General features: G+C 41.8%; 1 protein-coding gene across 3 annotated transcripts in view; it reads left to right on the forward strand.

Moving 5' to 3' along the window:
* ATG7 (autophagy related 7) overlaps positions 1-21,739 on the forward strand; it is a gene marked incomplete at its 5' end in the record, with an annotated part of 381,295 nt that overhangs the window by 37,981 nt on the left and 321,575 nt on the right. For all 3 annotated transcript variants that reach the window (XM_073592362.1, XM_073592361.1, XM_073592364.1), the window contains 2 exon segments: positions 6,552-6,627; positions 7,590-7,670. In XM_073592362.1, the coding sequence (XP_073448463.1) occupies positions 6,552-6,627; positions 7,590-7,670 (157 nt within the window).

A 21,739-nucleotide genomic window follows, 5' to 3' on the forward strand; every position in this document is an offset into this window, starting at 1 on the left:
TTTGTGAACTGTGTAGTGCCATCCTTAGTTGTCCTGCTAAACTGCTCAAACCCTTCCCCATCCTCTTCTCTGCAATATAGACCCTAATTGTTGGTAAGTCCAAGATAATAACTAGGTGGGCTAATCAGACTCCTGGAAGATAACACAGGAAGTGAGCACAGGACAGCTTTGAACTTCTGACAGGATCAAACTGTATTTTTTGCGTTTTTGAACAGATCTAACAAAATGCATTCAATGTTATATCCCACAGACCAAAAGTAAGTAAGAGAAGTTCATAGTCAGGGTTTACATAAACTTATGTTATGAAGACTTTATTTTAAAGACGCCAGGGGGAAGTAGGGGCTAATTTTATTTTCAGAATGAACGAGAACGTATCCTTTAAAATGTACACCTGAATGTCATTGGGTTGATGTAAACATTCCAGTGTACGAACCCTTCAGCTAAAGTGGATAATTGGTGTATGTGATATGCTCGACTAGTTCTACCGTGCATTTCAGATAGCTACCAGTGTGATTGATGCTTTTGATCAATTATTGTTACCTAAAAATTAAAAGAGCAGTATGGGTTTTTTTTTTTTTTTAGATTCATACTTACCTAGGTAGATGCAGCATCAGACCGACGTCTCTGCACTGAGAACCGAGCCACCGAACACCGCCGATGGCTCGGTTCTCGCTCCTGTCAGTCAGCATCTCTCCTGCTCTGTTCTTCCACGCTCACTAGAGCGCTGAGCTGTGGAAGGGCGGGGAGCGGCTGTCTCAGCGGCTTGCTGAGAGGCTGAGACTGCCATCAGTCCAGGCAGCTGGCGGATCCAGACTTCGGAAGTTGGGATGATGCGGTGCCTGGACTGATTGCAGTGATGTCAGCGGAGAGCAGATTTCAGACCGCTCTCCACTGAAAACAGGTCACAGGATTGCAAAACGAATTGTACACCTGTGACCCATAGGGGAAGCCCAGCCTAAAAAGCTCAGGCTGGACTTCACCTTTAAGTTTGTTTTTTACAAGGTTATTGTGGAAAAAGCACCTCAAAAGCATGCCATTCGTTTACCATGCATTCCTAACATGGAGCAAAAAAGAAAAAAGCACTAAACAGAACATGGTGCCTGTAGAAAAATGAAGCACAAAGCAAACTGAAAACAGTCTATACATTTCTGTAACATTGAACTTAAACTTCAAATTATGTGTGCAAGACAATGCTTTCCAAATTCAATTGTAGGCCTATGTGCACAGGCATTAGATTCAGAAGAAGCAAAAACCACATAAAGGAAAATATTCGCTTAGGTGCATTCAGGAAAATCTTCGCTGACCTATGTAACTGAACCGCAGATACTGTGGAGCAATGTGCAGTATTCTCAAATGTTACCAGAGATGCAGTGAAGTGCTCTGAGTTGGCCTTGTTCACATGGGCTTCAGCTTTTGTGATCAGTATGTACAGAAAGCTTTTGGAAAGCATTTGCAAAGCTTTCAGCAAGTTTTAAACCACTTTCTTGAAGCCTTTAAAGTACTGCTCATGTCCTGTTTGGAGCAGTTTAAACACAACTCCTAATGTAAATGCTGACCGTCACTTTAAAGGATAACGTTACCTTTGGGAACATGTTACATGTTCCACGCATTTTTATTAATTCCCTGCTTGCTGTGACTTTTTTTAAAAAAAAAGTCAAGTTCTATGAATGGAAAACCACAAGTACTTGACAATGTTGGCTTGTAGTTCTCAATGAACTACCAGGGTGCTGTTGAGCTCTCTGGTAGTCCATTGATTCTTCTTGTCAGTGAGTATCTGCTTGCCTGTAGGAGGTACGAGCAGACATATACACTGACATGTCTGCAGGAGTCCTGCATGGCACCCATGATCTGCTGATCGCAGGTGCAATGCTTTCTAGGCTCCTAGTAAAAAAAATAATACATGCACATTTTTTTTTACTTGCAAAAAGATGTGCATTTTATTTATTTATTTTTTTAAAAAGGTGAACTTATCTGGAAACTACAAGCAGCATTCAGTAAGATTCAGCACTCCTTAAAGCTTTCTGAAGCACGCTGCTGCATGTTTAAAGTGACAGTACTCCCATTAAGGTTGTGTTTACCATTCTCGTGCTGCTTGTTTAAAGACTTCAGCAAAGCTCTCCAAAGCTTGCCAAAAGATTTTTACAAAGGCTTTTTTTTTTTAAAGCGTGCTGTACACACTGCTTTGCCAGATTTCCAATCAGAGGAGTAGCTAACTCCTTTTATTTATTTATTTTTTTAGAACAGCATTCTAGAAAAAACACTAGTTTGTTGAAAATAAGGACAGAACACTTTTATTGTAATATATGATTTATTCCATCTTAATAAATAGCAAAGTTTGAAATACTTATAAATTTTGTGCGACCCTCTAGACTTGACTGAACTTGAAACCCCCCCCCCCCACAGTAACTAGGTTGACCACTACTGTGACATTCCAGGTTGGAGAGATTTCTTTTTACTTTCTGTACTAACAGGAAGCTCAGGAGGAATGTCCCTCAGTCAGGAACAGAATGTAGAGATCTTATGTTCCTTCCCCACTCTGTGCAAAACATAGAACAAATCGGACCATGGTTTGGCTTTAAGACAGCTCATCCATTAATCACACGGCAATGTGATACGCCAAACAGCGAGTTGTCAGCTGGAACTTGTTTGACATATCTCCACGACTCATCATTATCCTTGTTACTCATCTGGTTCATAAAGCACTGTGCTCAAGCAATCATTAAAGGGGTTGTAAACCCTTGTGGTTTTTCACCTTAATGCATTCATTGCATTAGGGGGAAAAACCTTCTCTCATGCTGCAGCCCCCCAGACCCTTTTACTTACCTGAGCCCTGTCTTTCTTGCCCCGGGGACGAGCACACCAGCTATGGCTGGTGTCTCGTGTCCTGATTGGATAGATTGATAGCAGCACAGCTATTAGCTCCCGCTGCTGTCATCCAAATCCAATGAGGCGGGGCTGAGTCCGGCTTTTTCTTCCAATAGACAGAGAAGTAGGACATGGGAGCGAGCCCGCACGGGTGTCCCGAAGGAAAGCGCTTCTCCGGAAGCGCACTCGAGAAGAGGAGGAGCTCCCAGCGCCATTGAGGGACCCCAGAAGAGGAGGATCGGGGCCACTCTGTGCAAAACCAACTGCACAGTGGAGGTAAGTATAACATGTTTGTTATTAAAAAAAAAAAAAAAAAAACAGGGTTTAGTAAATCCAGCCTAAGCTTGTTTGGCTGGGCTTCTCCTTTGTTTTTTAGCAGAGAGTGGGCTGAACCTGTCCAGGCACCGCGTCATCCTGACAATGGAAGTCTGGATCCGCCAGGTGCCTGGACTGACACCCATCTCAGCCTCTCAGCAAGCCGCTGAGAGCCTGAGGCTGCCGCTCCCCACCCCTCCACAGCTCAGCGCTGCAGTGAGTTTGGAGGAGCAGAGGGGAGAGATGCTGATTGACAGCAGCTCTCTGCTCAGGGAGCTGTGAGAACTGAGCCATCTACGATGTTCAATCGCTCGGTACTCAGTGTAGAGGCGCCGGGGGACAGTGCTGCATCCTCCTAGGTAAGTATGATGGGGGAAACAACCCCAAACCCATACTTCTCTTTTAATAGGGGGCAAAACTTGGCCAAGCAGAACATTGAAAAATAAACTTGCCATATAATGTTTTATTTTTACAAGGTAGTTTTTGGCATTAGCCCATTAAAAAATACATGTCTCGTGTTTGCCCTTCATTTGCAATGTGTTTACATAAACAGCAATACAACAATTAAAAATAATGGAAAGCAACAAATTAGAACAGGCTTCATCTAGAAAAACTCAGTACAGTGAAAGTCAAATTATAACAAAAAAAATGAAAAAGAGAAAATAAAAGACCCCTATCACATGAAATCCCAGTGAAATACATTTATGTTTTTGGTTTTAAAATGACAAAATGTGGAAAATTTTAAGGGGTATGAATACTTTTTTAAGGCACTGTAATTGCTTAAAACCTAAACACAGGTGGGAGCACAAACAGGAGTGTACATCCATTACTGCAATATAGAAAACTCAAGCACAGTTCACTAAATAAGCAACACTAATTTTTAACTATTGAATAATTTCTCCTTGTCCTCTCACCAGCACTATGACACTATGGCTGCTCTCAGCTTCCCCTCTTATAATGAGCGGCTTTGGTATTCAGCTCCCATGCCTTATTGACTGTTTTGAGATTGCATACAAGGGTGTTAGATAATGTGCAGGTCATCACGGATCAGCACCAAAATTTAAATAGCACAAATTAAATAAAAATTTATTTAAATTAAAATTCTGGAAATCTGGGTTAAATATCAGTTGGTCCCAAATCCCAGACTCATCCCTTACTGTATTGTAATATTGTATCAAGCTTTTGATCAGGTACTTTTGTAGTTGCAAACCTTCCTTCATTTTTCTAGCAATGCACTGACTTGTTAAACATCATGCTGACAAAACGAGTACCTACTGCAACATCCAGAACCCTGCCATTATGCCTAAATAATAAGGCATAATAAGGTAAGTATTTGGTGGTGCTGCTCCAGACTGAGGTGTAAGGCCCCATTGCGCTCAGTATAGTAGGGATTCTAGTGTATGAAAAACTTATCCAGTGAGCAATGGACATGAGCAATGGACTGCCAGAAACCATAGCTAGTATAAAAGTATACATGTAAAAGCCTCAGTCAATGCTGCTCCTCGGGCCATGCCCTCTGACATATTTCGCTCCACCCACCGGGACTTAAACAAAATCACCTGGTGGGTGGGGCGCAACTTATCTGGGGGCATGACCCGTGGAGCAGAATTGACTGAGTCTTTCACATGTAATCATCCATACTAGAATTACCTATGGTGAACGTGGTTTCAAGCTAAAATGATCATTACACCTGAATAGGGCTGTTATAAGGGTAGAAGCTCTGGCACCTCCCGGTGAATACAAAACTATCCCACTGCCCTCATGCCTCCCACACAGTGCCAGTGATCAAAGGGAAAGGATAATAAGAATTTGTCAGAGGCAGGAAGGAATGGGCAAAGTTTGATGTTTAATGTTGAAACTTTGCTTGTCAGCATGGCCTGGCATTGTGATATAAACATATTGATGGTCATACAGCATGGGAGGAACTCCATAGCATAATATAATCTGAATATTAGCAACTCTGTTCAATGTGGCCCTTATTGCTTACGAGACCTGTATGGGACCACTCCTTCTAGTATATCCTAGCTCATCAGCTTTTATTAAAAAGAAGGCTCTACTTAACTATACCACAAGAAGGTAAGACCCCTTTCACACTGGAGGCATTTTTCAGGAGCTAAAGGACTAAAAATAGCGCCTGAAAAACACCTGCCCTGCAGCCCCAGTGTAAAAGCCCGAGTGCATTCACACAGGAGTGGTGCGCTTGCAGGACGTTAGAAAAAGTTCTGCAAGTTCTGTATACACCGCTCCTCCACCGTACCTGCCCATTGAAATCAATGGGTGCTGTTGCTGAAGTGGCTTTTCGGGAGCATTTAACCCTTTCTTCAGCCGCTAGTGGGGTTAAAAGCGCCCCCGCTAGCGGCTGAAAAGCGCTGCTAAAACTAGCGGCGCTTTACTGCTAATGCGGCCCGCTGGCAGTGTAAAAAAAGCTACAAGTTAAGCTGTGTAATCAGTCAGCATGTTCTAGTAGAGAGGAAGGGAAAGAGACAAAATGTTTTAGCTTGTCAGGTCCTGGGCTGACAATAGTTCATTTTTTGTTACAGTGAAATGAGCTTATGGGGCAAAGTGCTGCAGGTATAAAGTGCAAGCCCCTAGATGATGCCTTCACATACTTGGAGCAGCTTCCTAAACTCTCCTGTCATAGCCAAACTTTGGGCCATTCTGAGAGGCAAAACTCAGAAACTGCCTGGCAATGTCAAAGCTTGCTCACTCTCTTCTGCCACCACACATACCCATAGTTCCTTCACTATAATGGACAGGCTCACTGTCCTATATGAATATAAAGGAGTTGTGAAGGGATTGGTCAAGCTTCAGCATGATGGGGAAGTGACAAAGACATGTTAGTAAGAATGCATTGAGAATTGGCTTTGCTAGAGCACACACACACACCACCGCCACCTCTCAATGCCATTTCCTGCTTGTCTGATTGGCTTACAGATTATCTCCAAAGTCTGCACCAAGTTACAAGTCAGATTTTAGACATCCCTTGCCACAAAAATTTCATTTTTGCTGAGATATTTGCAAAGAGAAAGTACATCTAAAGGGATGCAGACCCTGCTAATTTCCTCATTAGGGCCCTGTAAGTGCAGCAGCTGATTGCTAATTATAAAATCACTCCCAATTAGATTCATATGGACACAGACAAACCGCTATTTCGTCAGAATAACAGAAGGTAGGAATCTACAAAAACGTTTGTTATAATCCTTGCAATGTACATAGATCACCCAGAGGGGAATGTTTTTTTCTCAGTAAAAGTGGAATTACTCTTTAAGCATTGATCTTAAAGGTCTGTTTTGTGTGTGATATCCTTCAAAGAAATATTTTTCAGAAATTAACAGAGGGTTTTTTTTTATTTTTTTAATTTCTTATTACAGAGGCTATGCAATGGCAAGTAGCAGTGACGATAGAATGAATGAGCCTCCAACCTCTTTGGGTTTAGTACCACACCAGGTAATGGGTTTTCACCATATGTGAGAAAATACTGACTTGATGTAAAACTTTGAACTTTTTTGAGAATATATGTATTACCTTAGAGATTTCCTAATCTAACTGCAAAATTACCCATTTGTCTTTGCCAAAATTTTATTCAAATTCTCCACAAATTTTGCCATATGCTGCTGCTCGCATGAAATTTTCTTAAGAAAAAGGTCTGCCTTTAAGAAATAATTTCTATATTGTCTTGCAAGCTCTGTGATGCTCCATAACCACCCCTAGCAACCAATTGCCGAGTAGCTTGCTGTGATGAATTAAAGGGGTTATTAGCAGGACATGTAGTATGCCACAGAAAATCATGGGGATAATAGTAGTGCGATTTGATAGTTATGGGGGATTAAGTTATAGCAATAGGGTCCCATTAACAAACAGACCTTATTTGATAATAAGTAGGCAACAAAAATATGAAAATTTTGACGACACATGGATAACAAATGGGCAACCATTACAATACGCCATTAACAGATGGGTCAATCGTTACAATAATCCACGTTCACTACAATATCCAATGTCAGAGTCTCAGCTAATGAGGGGCCGTATTTTAGCCCAAATTCATGTCCAGGATAGTTGAAAGGTGTTTCCCAAACCCACAGGAGCCAGTTAAAACATATTGCACCTTTTAAAACCCACCAAAACTCACCTTAAGTTTTCCTGAAATGTCTTTGATTTTTCACCACCATGTCAGCAAAGTGAAAACTCTCAGAGCACATACCTAATACCATACATAATGAAACGCTAAGAACATTCTCAGAAAAGCATTCTTGTCTTTGTACACATGGTGGCACTGTGAAATCATTTACTTTGACCAGATTCTGCATGATTGTAAATATTTTGTATTTAAAGGTAAAATATAAACATTAACCCAGTTAACTTTTTTTATTTTAATTTTTAATACAATTCTTTTTTTTTTTTTCTATCAGATTAGAGGATTCTTGTCAAGGTTTGACAATGTTTTGCCAGTCAGCCTCGCATTTGATAAGTGTACAGCCTGTTCTCCAAAGGTAATGTACTGCTTTTGTAAAATATATATATAAATACCTAGTCATTAGCTGCTAAACCTTTTATATGCAGTAAAATATCCTTGGCATTATCCTGAATTAAAAGGTATTATTTAACTTTTGCTTTTTTTTTTATTCACTAAATAATAAGCAAATTGGGCTTCATGCGTTGTCTGGTAAAAAAAACTGTAATGTGTGCAAGTAACCACCCTCTCTTACCTAGAACTTTCATAGATGGCAATCTTTTGGTGAGGTTGTAATTCAGGACTTGTTTCAAACACATATTATTCATGTTATGTCAAGGCAAATCAGTCCGCCGCATTCAGTTCAACAGGGAGGACAAAACACAGTCGGGGAACACCAAGGACAATTCCATTATCTGTTTTGATGGCTTGCTTCAGCAGTTGGCTATTATAGGAAGAGAGCTTTCCTCTGAATTAGCAGCACACATAAAACAAAAGTGTCACAGAAAGAGTAAGGTAAAGAGGGCGCACCGGCCTTGTGCATTATCCCAAGCAAATTTATTGATGTATTTATTTATTAAACAAATTAAAACTACTCACACACTAGGAGAAATTTGCTTGTAAAAGCCACCTAACCGTGGCGATCAGTCCTGAAACTACAGTCTCCAGATGGCAAAGGAGAGGACATCAGGGCCACTGCTGGGTGACGCGTTTCAAAGGTGTACTTTCTTTTTCAGATTCTAGTATATCTTGCAAGATTGGGGTGATTAAAAGGGTTGTAAAGTCAGAAGGTTTTTTTATCTTAATGCATTCTATGCATTAACCACTTCCGGTCCAGCTCACGCCGATATACGTTGGCAGTTTGAAGAGGGATATCGTTGTAATGGCAGCAGCTAGCTGCCATAACCCCGGTATCCTCTTCTTCAGTGAGTGGACTGGTTTCCGATAAAAGTGGTCTCTGTGGCGGATTCGCCGCAAGATCACTTTTATCGGCGGCGGGAGAGGGACCCGCCGCTTATTGGAGACATCGGTTGCGGCAGATGCGATCGGGTCTGCTCCCTGGCTTGGTATGGAGATGTATGAGGGGAAGATGGCCCCCACCTATCTCCATACCATTGCAGGGCGGAAGTGACATCAAAACATCACTTCCGCCCATAGCTCTTAAAGGGACATTTTTTTTTCTTTAAATAACATTTAACTGCTTGCTGACCAGCCGCCGAAGTTTTACTGCGGCAGAATGGCACAGCTGGGCGAAACAAAGTTACCTTACGTCGCTTCGCCTCCTGGCCACTAGGGGCGCACATGCCCGGGGGGCGCGATGACCGCCGGGCTCCCGCGATCGCTCGTGACAGAGCGAGAACAGGGATCCCGATTCTCTCAGGGGAGTAGAGACAAATCGTGTGTTCATACTATGTATGAACACCGATCTCTCTCTCCTCCTAGACAGTCCCATCCCCCCTACAGTTAGAACACACCTAGGGAACACAGTTAACCCTTGATCGCCCCCTAGTGTTAACCCCTTCCCTGCCAGTGACATTTATACAGTAATCAGTGCATTTTTATAGCACTGATCTTTGTATAATTGTCAGTGGTCCCAAAAATGTGTCAAAAGTGTCCGATATGTCCGCTGCAATATCGCAGTCCTGATAAAAATCGCAGATCGCCGCCATTACTAGTAAAAAAAATAATAATTAAAATTGCCATAAATCTATTCCCTATTTTGTAGACGCTTTAACTTTTGCACAAACCAATCATTATACGCTGCTTGCAATTTTTTTTACCAAAAATATGTAGAAGAATACATATCGGCCTAAACTGAGGTAAAAATGTGGGGTTTTTTTTGTATTTTTTTTTTTTTTTTTTTTTTGTTTTTTATAAAAAATGTGGGATATTTATTATAGCAAAAAGTAAAAGATATTATGTTTTTTTTCAAAATCGGCGTTCTTTTTTTGTTTATAGTGCAGAAAAAAAAAAACGCAGAGGCGATCAAATACCACCAAAAGAAAGCTCTATTTGTGGGAAAAAAGGACGTCAATTTTGTTTGGGTACAGCATCGCACGATCGTGCAATTGTCAGTTAAAGCGACGCAGTGCCGTATGCAAGAATGGCCTGGTCATTGAGCAGCTAAATCTTCCGGGGCTGAAGTGGTTAATTTTTTTATTTTATTTTTTTGCATATTAGTGTAAATATGAGATCTGAGGTCTTTTTGACCTCAGATCTCATATTTAAGAGGACCTGTCATGCTTTTTTTCTATTACAAGGGATATTTACATTCCTTTTAATAGGAATAAAAGTGACACAATTTTTTTTTTTTAAAGAACAGTGTAAAAATAAAAGGTAAAATAAATAAGAAAAAAATAATAATAAATTATCAAACGCGCCCTGTCCCGCCGAGCCAAACCAAACATGTGAGGTATCGCCACGATCGGTGAAGCAAGAGCAATAATTCTAGCCATAGACCTCCTCTGTAACTGAAAACATGCAACCTGCCTATGGAGATTTTTAAGGGTAAAAGTTTGTCGCCATTCCACGAGCGGGCGCAGTTTTGATGCGTGACATGTTGGATATCAGTTTACTCGATGTAACATCTTTTTTACTGTTGTCTTATTTTTTAATTCAAGAAAGTGTATTTTTTTCCAAAAAAAGTGCGCTTATAAGACCGCTACGCAGATACGGTATGACAGAAAGTATTGCAACAACCGCCATTTTATTCTCTAGAGTGTTGGAAAAAAAAAATATATTTATATAATGTTTGGGGTTCTAAGTAATTTTCTAGCAAAAAAACATGTTTTCAACTTGTAAACACCAAATCTCAGAAAGAGGCTCGGTCCTTAAGTGGTTAAGATAAAAAGCCTTCTGTGTCCAGCCCCCCTAATACTTACCTGAGCCCCATCTCTATCCAGCGATGTCCACGAGTGTCTCAGCCATCCAAGACTCTCCCTCCTCATTGACAGCAGCAGGAGCCAATGGTGGCGCTGTTGTGTCTCAGCCAAAGTCAGTCAGCCAATCAGAAGAGAGAGGGGGCAGGGCCAGGCCACGGCCTCATGTCTGAATGAACACAGGGAGCTGTGACTCAGCTCAGGTGCTCCCATAGCAAGCTCCTTGTTGTGGCGGCACTTGACAGGAGGGAGGGGCCAGGAGCACAGAAGAGGGACTCGAGAAGAGGAGGATTGAGGCTGCCCTGTGCAATTCCACTACAACAGGGCAGGTAAGTATAACATGTTTGTTATTTTTATAGAAAAAATGAAACTTTACAATCACTTTAAACTCAAGCAGTAAGGGCACTTACAATGAGTAGTGCCAGTCCAAAACTGTATTGTAGGGCATGGCAGCCCACTTTTATTCAATAAACAGAAGCGTTCACACTTACAACAGTTAACCACGCAGGAATTTCTTCCAAACAATGTGCATAAATGAAAATACAGAGCCACCTAGCTCACTTGTTGGCAGCACTGCTGCTCCTCTTACTTGTCTAGCTTTCCTAAAACACTTGGTTCTCTAGTGTTTAGCCACAGTGTCATGCTGCACAGCCCACCTCTGACCTATGGATTGGGGTTCTCCTGACACCAATGATAGGAGCCAACCAGACTCCTGGAACTGAGACCTGCTGGCTCCTCTGACCCCTCGATGAGACCCTCTGTCTTTTGGCTTCTGGCTGGGCCCTCTTACCCCGGGTGAGACCTTCTGTCTCCCACACTGAGAGCGGTCACCAAACTCGAATCTGTCTCCAAACTGGGAGCTCTGAGCTATTGTCAGACCTGAGTATATAATGATCCTGCACACCTGTGTAGTCAGTCAGGTTACAGATGTCTAGCAAAATCTGGACACAGGATTGACTGTTCCGATCTAGAACTACAGAATCTGGAGAAAGCCAACAACATAACTTTCTCCACTCAGAAATGATAGTTCTGAACCTCACATTAACCCTAAGTGCAAATCCTGTTATATTTTCCTATGTTCTTACAGTGACAGAGCTTTCCTCTGTCACAATATATACAGCGGGTAAAATAAGTATCGAATACGTCACCATTTTTCTAAATAAATATATTTCTAAAGGTGCTATTGACACAACATGCAATCCATACATACAAAGAAACCATAACAAATAAGTCCACTCATTAAGTTATGTGTAGTAAAATGGAATGACATAGGGAAAAAGATTGAACACATGAAGAAAGGGAGGTGCAAAAAGGCATGAAAAGCCAAGACACCAGCTAAAATCTTTTAGTAATTAGAAAGCAATCCTGCCCCTTGTCAGTGCAAATTAAAGTGTTACTAAACCCACAACTGTAAAATCAGTCTGTATATGCAGTAAAGCATGCTTGTTATACTCACTCTGGAACCTAAGGGGTTAAGCCTGCTCAATGTGTAAAAAGGCTGTTTGATTATGTCTTGTTTGATTCTCCCCTTCTTCCACAGTCTCCAATCCATCTCCTGATAAAACAGAGCCTTGGAGGCACTCTGCACATGCTCAGTTTGGTGTTGCTAGAGCGTTTTGTTTTTTCTTTCTTGGGAGGGTGCATGTGATCAGCACAGGGCTAAGCATCCAGACAGAGGGTCAGGGGTCCTGTAGCCTCATAGTACAGTCAGAGTAGAATGAAAACTCCTCCTACAAGCTTTAACCAGATACTGATAGACGTCACAAGACTGCTAAATACTGCTGATGAGAAAAGGTATTTAGCAGTTTATATTTTCTAAAACAATTGCATTTCCATGTTTTTTGTACTATGGGAGACCAGATATAGCGAATGCAGGGTCCTGGGTTTAGGAACACTTTAATTTTAGCTGGTTCAGTCTCAACTGATGGCCTATAAAATGGTCTCATTACCAAGGTGTCACACAAGAAACATCTCATTGGCAAAAGCAAAACGTTCTTTTAAGACCTTCACAACCTTATTGTTACAAAACATACTGGAGTGAAAAGATTTAAAAGAACTATAAGAAGAGTTATCCAAGAGATAAGGGCCACTTGTGGAGAACTTCAGAAAGACCTGGAATTATCAGGTACAATTGTTTCAAAGAAAAACATAATTAAAGTGGTGTTCCACCCCAAAAAAAAAAAAAATGCATAAATGCGCCTAAAAAAAAAAAAAAATTGGGAATTTTTTTTTTACACTCACCTCTAAATGCCTGTTGCTAGGGGGTCCCTCGTAGTCTGCCTCCTTCAGTACCTGGGCTGGTGACACTTCCCCTCAGCGCAGGAAGGGCTCAGCTCTGCCTCCTCCCTCTTGTCAATCATATGGGACACGTGACAGGTACCATATGATTGCACGGCGAATCACGGCACGCGGCGCCACTCGCGCATGCGCAGTGGGTGCCTGGCTGTGAAGCCACAGCCGAGCGGCCACAGTTGCAATGCCAGCGCCACCGAATGGAGGGGGAGACAAGCGGGGCTTCTGATCCCCCGAATCACTGGACCCTGGGACAGGTAAGTGTCTGGTTATTAAAAGTCAGCAGCTGCAGTATTTGTAGCTGCTGACTTTTAATTTTTTTTTTTTAGTGGGAACTCCTCTTTATTGCACTCAGCCGCCATGGCCTGTATGCACGCTCACCACGCAATTCTCTATTGCTAAAGAAAAAGCATGTTGAAGCTCTTTTAAAGTTTGCTGCACCACACACCTGTGAAATACTCAAAGAATATAGTCTAGTCAGATGAGACCAAAATTGAACTGTTTGGATGTCATAATACACACCATGTTTGGAGGTCAAATGGCACTACACATCACCCCAAAAACACCCCCACATGTTTGGAGGTGGGAACATCATGGTGTGGGGCTGTTTTTCAGAATATGGTACTGGCAAACTTTGTGTCATTGAAGGAAGGATGAATGGAAAAACCTACCAACACAGTCTTGATAATGATAGCCAATTGGCTTTTAACTTCTACTTGTTCAATTAAGCTTTGACAATAAAACCTGGAAGCTGATTGTTTTTTATGCAGAGCTGCACCAGATTTGCGCACTCAAGTTTTAGTAAATGTCCCCCTATGCGCTCATTCAGACCTTTCTGTGACATCGCAGTGCTTTATCGCATGCATGTCGATATGATTTGCTTGTTATTCGGATATTGACTGGGCAGTTGGCACTCCTCCAAGGCTCGTCACTCCTTAAGGGCCCTTTCACACTGGGGCGGGGGACGGCGTCGGCGGTAAAGCGCCGCTATTGTAAGTGGCGCTTTACCGTCGCTATTCGCCCGCTAGCGGGGCGGTTTTACCCCCGCTAGCGGCCCAGAAAGGGTTAAAAACCACCGTAAAGCGCCTCTGCAGAGGCGCTTTGCCGGTGGTATAGCCGCGCCGTCCCATTGATTTCAATGGGCAGGAGCGGTAAAGGAGCGGTATACACTCCGCTCCTTCACCGCTCCGAAGATGCTGCTAGCAGGACTTTTTTTACCGTCCTGCTAGCGCACCGCTCCAGTGTGAAAGCCCTCGGGGCTTTCACACTGGAATCAAAGCAGCGGCACTTTCGGGTCGGTTTCCAGGCGCTATTATTGGCGCAAAAGCGCCTGCAAACCGCCCCATTGTGAAAGGACCCTTAATGTCTTGCAGGACAATTTTATGTGTCAATTGGTGGATGTCACAACTAGAAACCAGACCTACTAATCACAAACAACCCAGTGCTGATAGCGGCTGTGGAAGGAAGGGATAACTGGGGAAACAGTGAATACAGGGCAACTATGTTCATAGAAAAAACAGACACAAGCGTAGAACAAGTATATTAAATTTCAAAGGAGCCAACTTTACCAAACTGCGCTCCATACTTTTATGACATTAAATGGGAAGATATTCTTGAAAGAAAAAAAACAGAGGTGTACTTTAAAAACACAGTGCTTTAACAACATTTTAGATAATGGCATTAGCCAGTGTATTCCAGTGGGCAACAAATATAAAAGAACGAAGATTAAACCTGGGTGGCTAAATTTGAGTGTAAAAAGACATATTGGAGGAGAGTTGAAAGAATTCCAAAATCTTTTAAAAATATATTAACAGTATAAAAAAAATAATATAACAGTAAAAAAGCAAGCTCGTTGCATATTGGAGTAATCGAGGAACAATCAAGAATAATGTTGAGTACATGTGACAAGGAGAAGGCAACTCTATTAAATACATTCTTCTCCTCGGTTTTTACTATGGAAAAGAAGGGGTGTGATGCAGTAGTGTATTTAGGTTTTGTGCTGTCCTAGGCCTGACTAAACTTTGCACCCCCTAATTTAAATATGACCCACCCCTTCCTATCAAGGCCACACCCCTTGCTGTTTAAGACCCGCCCTGAAATTTTCCAGTGGGGACACTAGTTCTGAGGGCCTGGGGGGGCAATGGATTCCCTTAATTTGCATAGTTTTCCTTCTCACTTCCTGTTTGGCTATGGGGCAGGAAGTGAAGGGAAATCTCTGCAATGGGACAGGGATGGTAAAAAATAAACTGACGGGCTATAACCCTCCCTTATTCTATCCAAAATGGAAAAAAAAAAGTGTTGCCTATAGTTCTACTTTAAGCACAAATTTCTGATAATTTTATGGAGAGGACTAAGAAGATAGAACCATGCCAACGGTGCAGCAAAAAACATAGCACAGTGAGGAAGGTTTGTGGTCCAGGATGAAAGAACAGTCAAAATTAGAAGCGGCCCCCCCACAGTTGCAGGATGCCAGCCACCCACCCACATACCGGAAGCAGTGCGGCCCCTTTATGGGACGCGCTAGACTAATTTGCCTCTCAGCCCAGTCCACCCCATAAGACTGGCGCTACACTAACAGTGTAGCGTAAGCCGGCGGGGACTTTTTCCATGCTGCCCCCCTGCAAGGTGCTGCCCTAGGCCTTGGCCTTGTTGGCCTAGGCCAGGATACAACGTTGGTGTAATGGACAAAACAGTTTTTTTAGCAATACAGCAAGGAGTGTAACAGAAGCCAGTGTTCTAATAGGACTAAAAAAACTTAATGTGAACAAATTAAATAGTTTGTAAGCTATTGGAGGGGATGATCACGGACCCTATCCAAGAATTTGCTAATAAGAATTATTATTAACCAGCATGGATTTATGAAAGATCATTCTTGCCAGAACAACCTATTGACATTCTATGAGGAAGTGCGCTTTTATTGACGGAAGGCCCGTGGATGTAGTATATCCATTGTACATAGTACTCATAAACGATTAATCCACACATTGTGATTTGCTGGCATTGATGATAGTGTATGTACCTGTATGGAAAACTGGTTGCAGGGGCAAGTGCAAAAGGTGGTGGTAAATGGTGCATCTTCTGCATGATCTAGCGTTTTATATGTGGGTTACCCAGGGCTCTGTCCTGGGACCAGTTCTGTTTAACTTGTTCATAAATGATATACAGGTTGGGATAAATAGTTCAATCTTAGTGTTTGCTGATGATACAAAGCAAAGCTGGGCAATAATATCTTCACAAGATATAGCAACTTTACAGGAAGACATCGATAGAATAAAGGGGTGGGCAAACACATGGAAAATGAGGTTCAATGTAGGGAAATGTAAAGTAATGTACTGGGGAGCTAAAAATATGAATGTAAGCTACACGTTAGGGGTGAACCTCTGGGGGACTCAAGGATGCAAACAGATATTGGGGTCCTAGTAGATGACAGACTCCGCATGCAATGCCAAGCCGCATCAAGCAGGGGCAGCAGAATATTGGCATGCATTAAAAAATTGTATTTACTCAAGAGATAAGACTATAATTCTACCACTTTACAAAACTTTGGCTTGGCCGCACCTTAAAGTGGTTGTAAACCCTTACAGACGACTTTTACCTACAGGTAAGCCTAGATTAAAGCTTACCTGTAGGTGCAAGAAATATCTCCTAAACCTACACGGTTTAGGAGATATTTGCAAAAGACACGCACCGATGTCTACGGTGCGTGCGCCGTAGACAACGGCGCTCAGGCGCACTGAGTGTGCCGTTTCTAATGGCGATAATGCCGTTAGTGGTGGCTCCCGCGCACATGCACGGGAGTGACGTCATCGCGGCCCCGGCCAATCACAGAAACGGAGCCGCGATACCTGGAAGGAAGATGGACGCTTCGTGGTAGAGGGGACAGTGGTGACATTGCAGGCTCCTGTGTCAGGTAAGTGACACATAATGGGCTACTATGCGATGCATTGTAGCCCATTATGCTTTACCTTTGCAGGGAAACAAAGAGGAAGTAAAACCCATCAGGGTTTACTTCCTCTTTAAGTATGCTGTCCAGTTCTGGTCACCAGTCCTCAGGAAGGATGTACTGAAACTGGAAAGAGTCCAGAGAAGGGCAACAAAACTAATAAGAGAGTTGGAAGACCTCAGTTATGAGAAATGACTGCAAACATTAAACTTTTTCTCCCTGGAGAAGAGATACTTAAGAGTATATACAAATATATTAATGATGATTCTAGCATAGGGAGAAAACTTTCCAGTCTTAGGTTGCTCAAGAAGAGATGTGGCCACTTAAAGAAGTTGGATGAGAAGCAGTTTAACCTTAAACTGCAGGAAGGGATCTTTACTGTTAAAGCATTAAGGATAATTTCACTGCATCGCACAGATGGCTCACATGCATGCGCATTTTGAGTTCTTGTAAGAAGGCACTTTTGGGGTGCTGCAAGCGGTGGAACAGAGAAATGTTCTAGATCAGTGATGGTGTCTCATTGTGTAATTTCTGACTGTGGCGTCAATGCCAAACCATAGAAATTAGACAGATTAAAAAGAACTAGACATTATCGGCAAGCCAAGCCAAAAACAAAAAGTATTTGACTAATTACAGCCTTTCAGTAATTCTTTTTCTATTCCTAATGTATTCATCATGTCAAAGATGTGGCAGATTAAGACTGAATCACTGACATTTTCAGTTGTTTTACGTGATACATATACAGTGCATCCGGAAAGTATTCACAGCGCTTCACTTTTTCCACATTTTATTATGCTACAGCATTATTCCAAAATGGATTAAATTCGTTATTTTCCTCATAATTCTACAAACAATACCCCATAATGACAATGTAAAAGAAGTTTGTTTGAAATGCCAATTTATTAAAGATAAACAAAAAAAAACAAAACACATGTACATAAGTATTCACAGCCTTTGCTCAATACTTTGTTGAAGCACCTTTGGCACCAATTACAGCCACAAGTCTTTTTGAGTATGATGCTACAAGCTTGGCACACCTATTTTTGAGCACTTTTTCCTATTCTTCTTTGCAGGACCTCTCTAGCTCCATCAGGTTGGAAGGGGAGCGTCAGCGCACAGCCATTTTCAGATCTCTCCAGAGATGTTTAATCTAGTTCAAGTCTTGGCTCTGGTTGGGCCACTCAAGGACATTAACAGAGTTGTCCCGTAGCGACTCCTTTGTTATCTTGGCTGTGCGCTCGTTGTCCTCTTGGAAAATGAACCTTAGCCCCGGTCTGAGGTCCAGAGTCATCTGGAGCAGGTTTTCATCAAGGATGTTTCTGTACATTGCTGCATTCATCTTTCCCTCGATCCTGACTAGTCTCCCAGTTCCTGCCGCTGCAAAACACCCCACAGCATGATGCTGCCACCACCGTGCTTCATTGTAGGGATGGTATTGGCCAGGTGATGAGCGGTGCCTGGTTTCCTCCAGACATGACATTTGCCATTCGAGCCAAAGAGTTCAATCTTTATTTCATCAGACCAGAGAATTTTGTTTCTCATGGTCTGAGAGTCCTTCAGGTGCCTTTTGGCAAACTCCAGACGGGCTGTCATGTGCCTTTTACTGAGGAGTGGCTTCTGTCTGGCCACTGTATCATACAGGCCTAATGGGCGGAGTGCTGCAGAGATGGTTGTTCTTCTGGAAGGTTCTCCTCTCTACACCGAGAAACGCTGGAGCTCTGTCAGAGTGACCATCGGGTTCTTGGTCGCCTCCCTGACTAAGCCCCTTCTCCCCCGATCGCTCAGTTTGGCCAGGCAGCCCACTCTAGGACGAGTCCTGGTGTCTCCCATTTACGGATGATGGAGGCCATTGTGCTCATTGGGACTTTTCAATGCTGCAGAATATTTTCTGTACCCTCCCCCAGATCTGTACCTCGATACAATCCTGTCTTGGAGGTCTGCAGACAATTCCTTGGACTTCTTGGCTTGGTTTGTGCTCTGACATGCACTGTTAACTGTGGGACCTTATATAGACAGGTGTGTGCCATTCCAAATCATGTCCAATGAATGGAATTTGCCACAGGTAGACTCCAATCAAGTTGTAGAAACATTTCAACGATGATCCGTGGAAACAGGATGCACCTGAGCTCAATTTTGAGTGTCATGGCAAAGGCTGTGAATACTTACGTTTTTTATTTTTAATACATTTGCAAAGATTTCAAACAAACTCAGGATGTCATTATGGGCTATAGTTTGTAGAATTATGAGGAAAATAATGAATTTAAACCATTTTGGAATAAAGCTGTAACAACAAAATGTGGAAAAAGTTGAGCGCTGTGAATACTTTCCGGATGCACTGTATATTTCTACTTTTTCTTTCTTCAGTTAACGTAGCTGTAAACCCTACCTGGATGAGTTTTAATTTGTTAAAGCATTGTGTGTTATAAACCATTGATGTTATTTTTTTTTTGCTTATATAATACTGTTATACCATTTTTAATCCTTTTTCCACCTCAGAGCTGTTGATCTCCTCCAGGTTTTTTCAACCAATTCTTGACTGTGAGCACTCATTTTACCATTGGCTACATATCATTGCTCAGGACCAGTCTATTAGTAGTGACAATGGTGGACCATGCCTGCATAGTATGTGTTAACTCCAGGAGAGTGAGTGATTGTTGGACAATGCAGGAGCATTATAGGGAAACGGCTGTCACCCCATAACTGGAACTGCCTGAAGAATCATCCTGGCAGGATCAACAGGGGTTATTTTAACGAAAACTGCACATTTAAAAAGACGCAAAGCTACTTTTGAAATTACTTTACCATGGTAAAGCTTATTAGAGATTTTAGATATTGGGTGTGTTGGGTTTATATCTACTTTAAAAGTTAATCCGTTTTACAGAGTTCATTCACATTGCATGCAATATAATAGGCCTGAATTAATACCAGAAGACACATGCATTTTTAATTTTTTTTGATGTGTCTTATGTATGTCTTGCATACATTTTCATACCCAGTGCTTTAAAAAAAGAAGTGCGGGATATAAAAAAAAACAGTCAAACTCACCTAGGTGTATGCAGCATCTTTCTGATGCTGCCTCTACACTGAGAACTGAACAATCAAAGGCCTCTGATTGCTTAGTTCTCTGCCTTCAGTGAGCAGAAAGCCAGTAACTGTGTTACCAGATCTCTGCTTTGCCCCTCCAGCACTCACTGGAGCTCCAGGCTGTGGCAAGGGTGGGAGTGGCTGGCTTAGGCTCTCAGTGGCATGCTGAGAGGCTGAGCCAACTGCTGGTCAGGCATCTGGGTGGCTCTCTCTGCAGAGTCTGGACTGGCTGAGTGATTTCAGCTGACAGCAGACTTTAGCCCACCGTCGGCTGAATACGAGTCATAGGAGTGCAGAATGAAGTGTACTCCTGTGATCACCAGAAGTACAGCCATAAGAGCTTTGGCCCTACTTCTCCTTTAAAGCAACACTAAACAGAGAAGTGTTAATTGCCATAATTCATTCATATAAATCATATATATTGCTGCTCTGTATTTTGTTTTATTTAATAACTTATTCCTGCAGCACTGTTGTGTGGTCACTTGATCTTTCTCTATTCTTTGGCATCCACAGGGAAAGAACTTTGGGAGGAGGGGGTTCTATTACTCTGCTGATGTATGCTTTCTACAGTACAAGTCTGTGTCTGGCCAGCCCTGGTTGGTGCTGTGCCAGTCACATGACTAGAAAAACATTTCAAAAGAGTAATTTAAATGAAATTATATATATCAAAGTTTTATAGCTCCCTGTAAATCTTTATTGAAAATCAGATGTGTATTATTTGTGCATTGTTATGATATAGGTGGAGTCAGAGATAATTGACACTAGCTTTCATTTTGTTCACATGGCATCTGCATCTATTTATTTTAAAACAAAGGGTTTTTTTTTTGTTTTTTTTTTAAGTCTCTTAGTAAATGTAATCAATCAGCATACTATATCCCGCCCCCATAGTGTTTAGCAATAGGAGGCCATGGAGGAGGAGGGAGGGAAGGGAGTGTTTTTTTTTATCACTGTGTATATGCCCACATGTGTGACTCTTGTACTCATGTGGGCTGCACAGATAAGAAAAAGGAGGAAATGAAGAGTGTAGAAGGGAACTGAAATTAAAGCATGCTCAGTAGTGGACACCAACTGGTCTACACACTCTCATGCTGCAATGGGGACACAGAGAAGATGGGAGGTACAGCTGAAGGCAGGATCAACCAGGTATATTTCACACTACACAAAACTAATGCTTTAGTGGCTTTGTTAATGTGCGCACACTGTTATATAGCATGTAATAAGAGTTTTGTCATAGTCTGGGTTTAATGACTCTTTACGTAATTTCCTGTTCTATTGGAGAATGCTTGTTGGTATGCAGATTTTAATTTTTTTACACGAAAGACTTGTCAAATTCCATTGTTGGTGAAAATGGGATCATTTGAAAATAATATGTTTGATTGTCCAGTAAAAGTACTGTGAACGAGAAGCCATTTGTTTTTAAATGTGGTTTTTAGCTACGTTCTAGGGGAACTTTGAACTTTTTGCTTGTTTGCACTTTATGGATGTCAAAGTTCAGTTTCCATGTACCCCATGCAATACCCACCAAAACTGCTGGATGTTTGGGAGTGTACCATCCACAACTGATCCCCAATAGGTGAAGTGTAAATTATATATTTTTTTGAATGTGCTTTCCCAGGAAGTTTTTGCTTCTGGAAAATGCATAGGTTTACGTGAAAAGTAAGTTCCCTCCATGGAATTCGTATTGTTATACAGGGTTTACAGTGCCTTGAAAAAGTATTTATACCCATTGAAATATTCCACATTTTGTCATGTTATAACCAAAAACGTCAATGTATTGTATTGGGATTTTAAGTGATAGACCAACACAAAGTGGCACATAATAGTGAAGTGGAAGGAAAATGATAAATGGTTTTCAAAATGTTTTACAAATAAATATCTGAAAAATGTGGCGTGTATTTGTATTCAGCCCCC

Source organism: Aquarana catesbeiana, linkage group LG07, assembly GCF_042186555.1.
Source record: "Aquarana catesbeiana isolate 2022-GZ linkage group LG07, ASM4218655v1, whole genome shotgun sequence".
Lineage (NCBI taxonomy): Eukaryota > Metazoa > Chordata > Amphibia > Anura > Ranidae > Aquarana > Aquarana catesbeiana.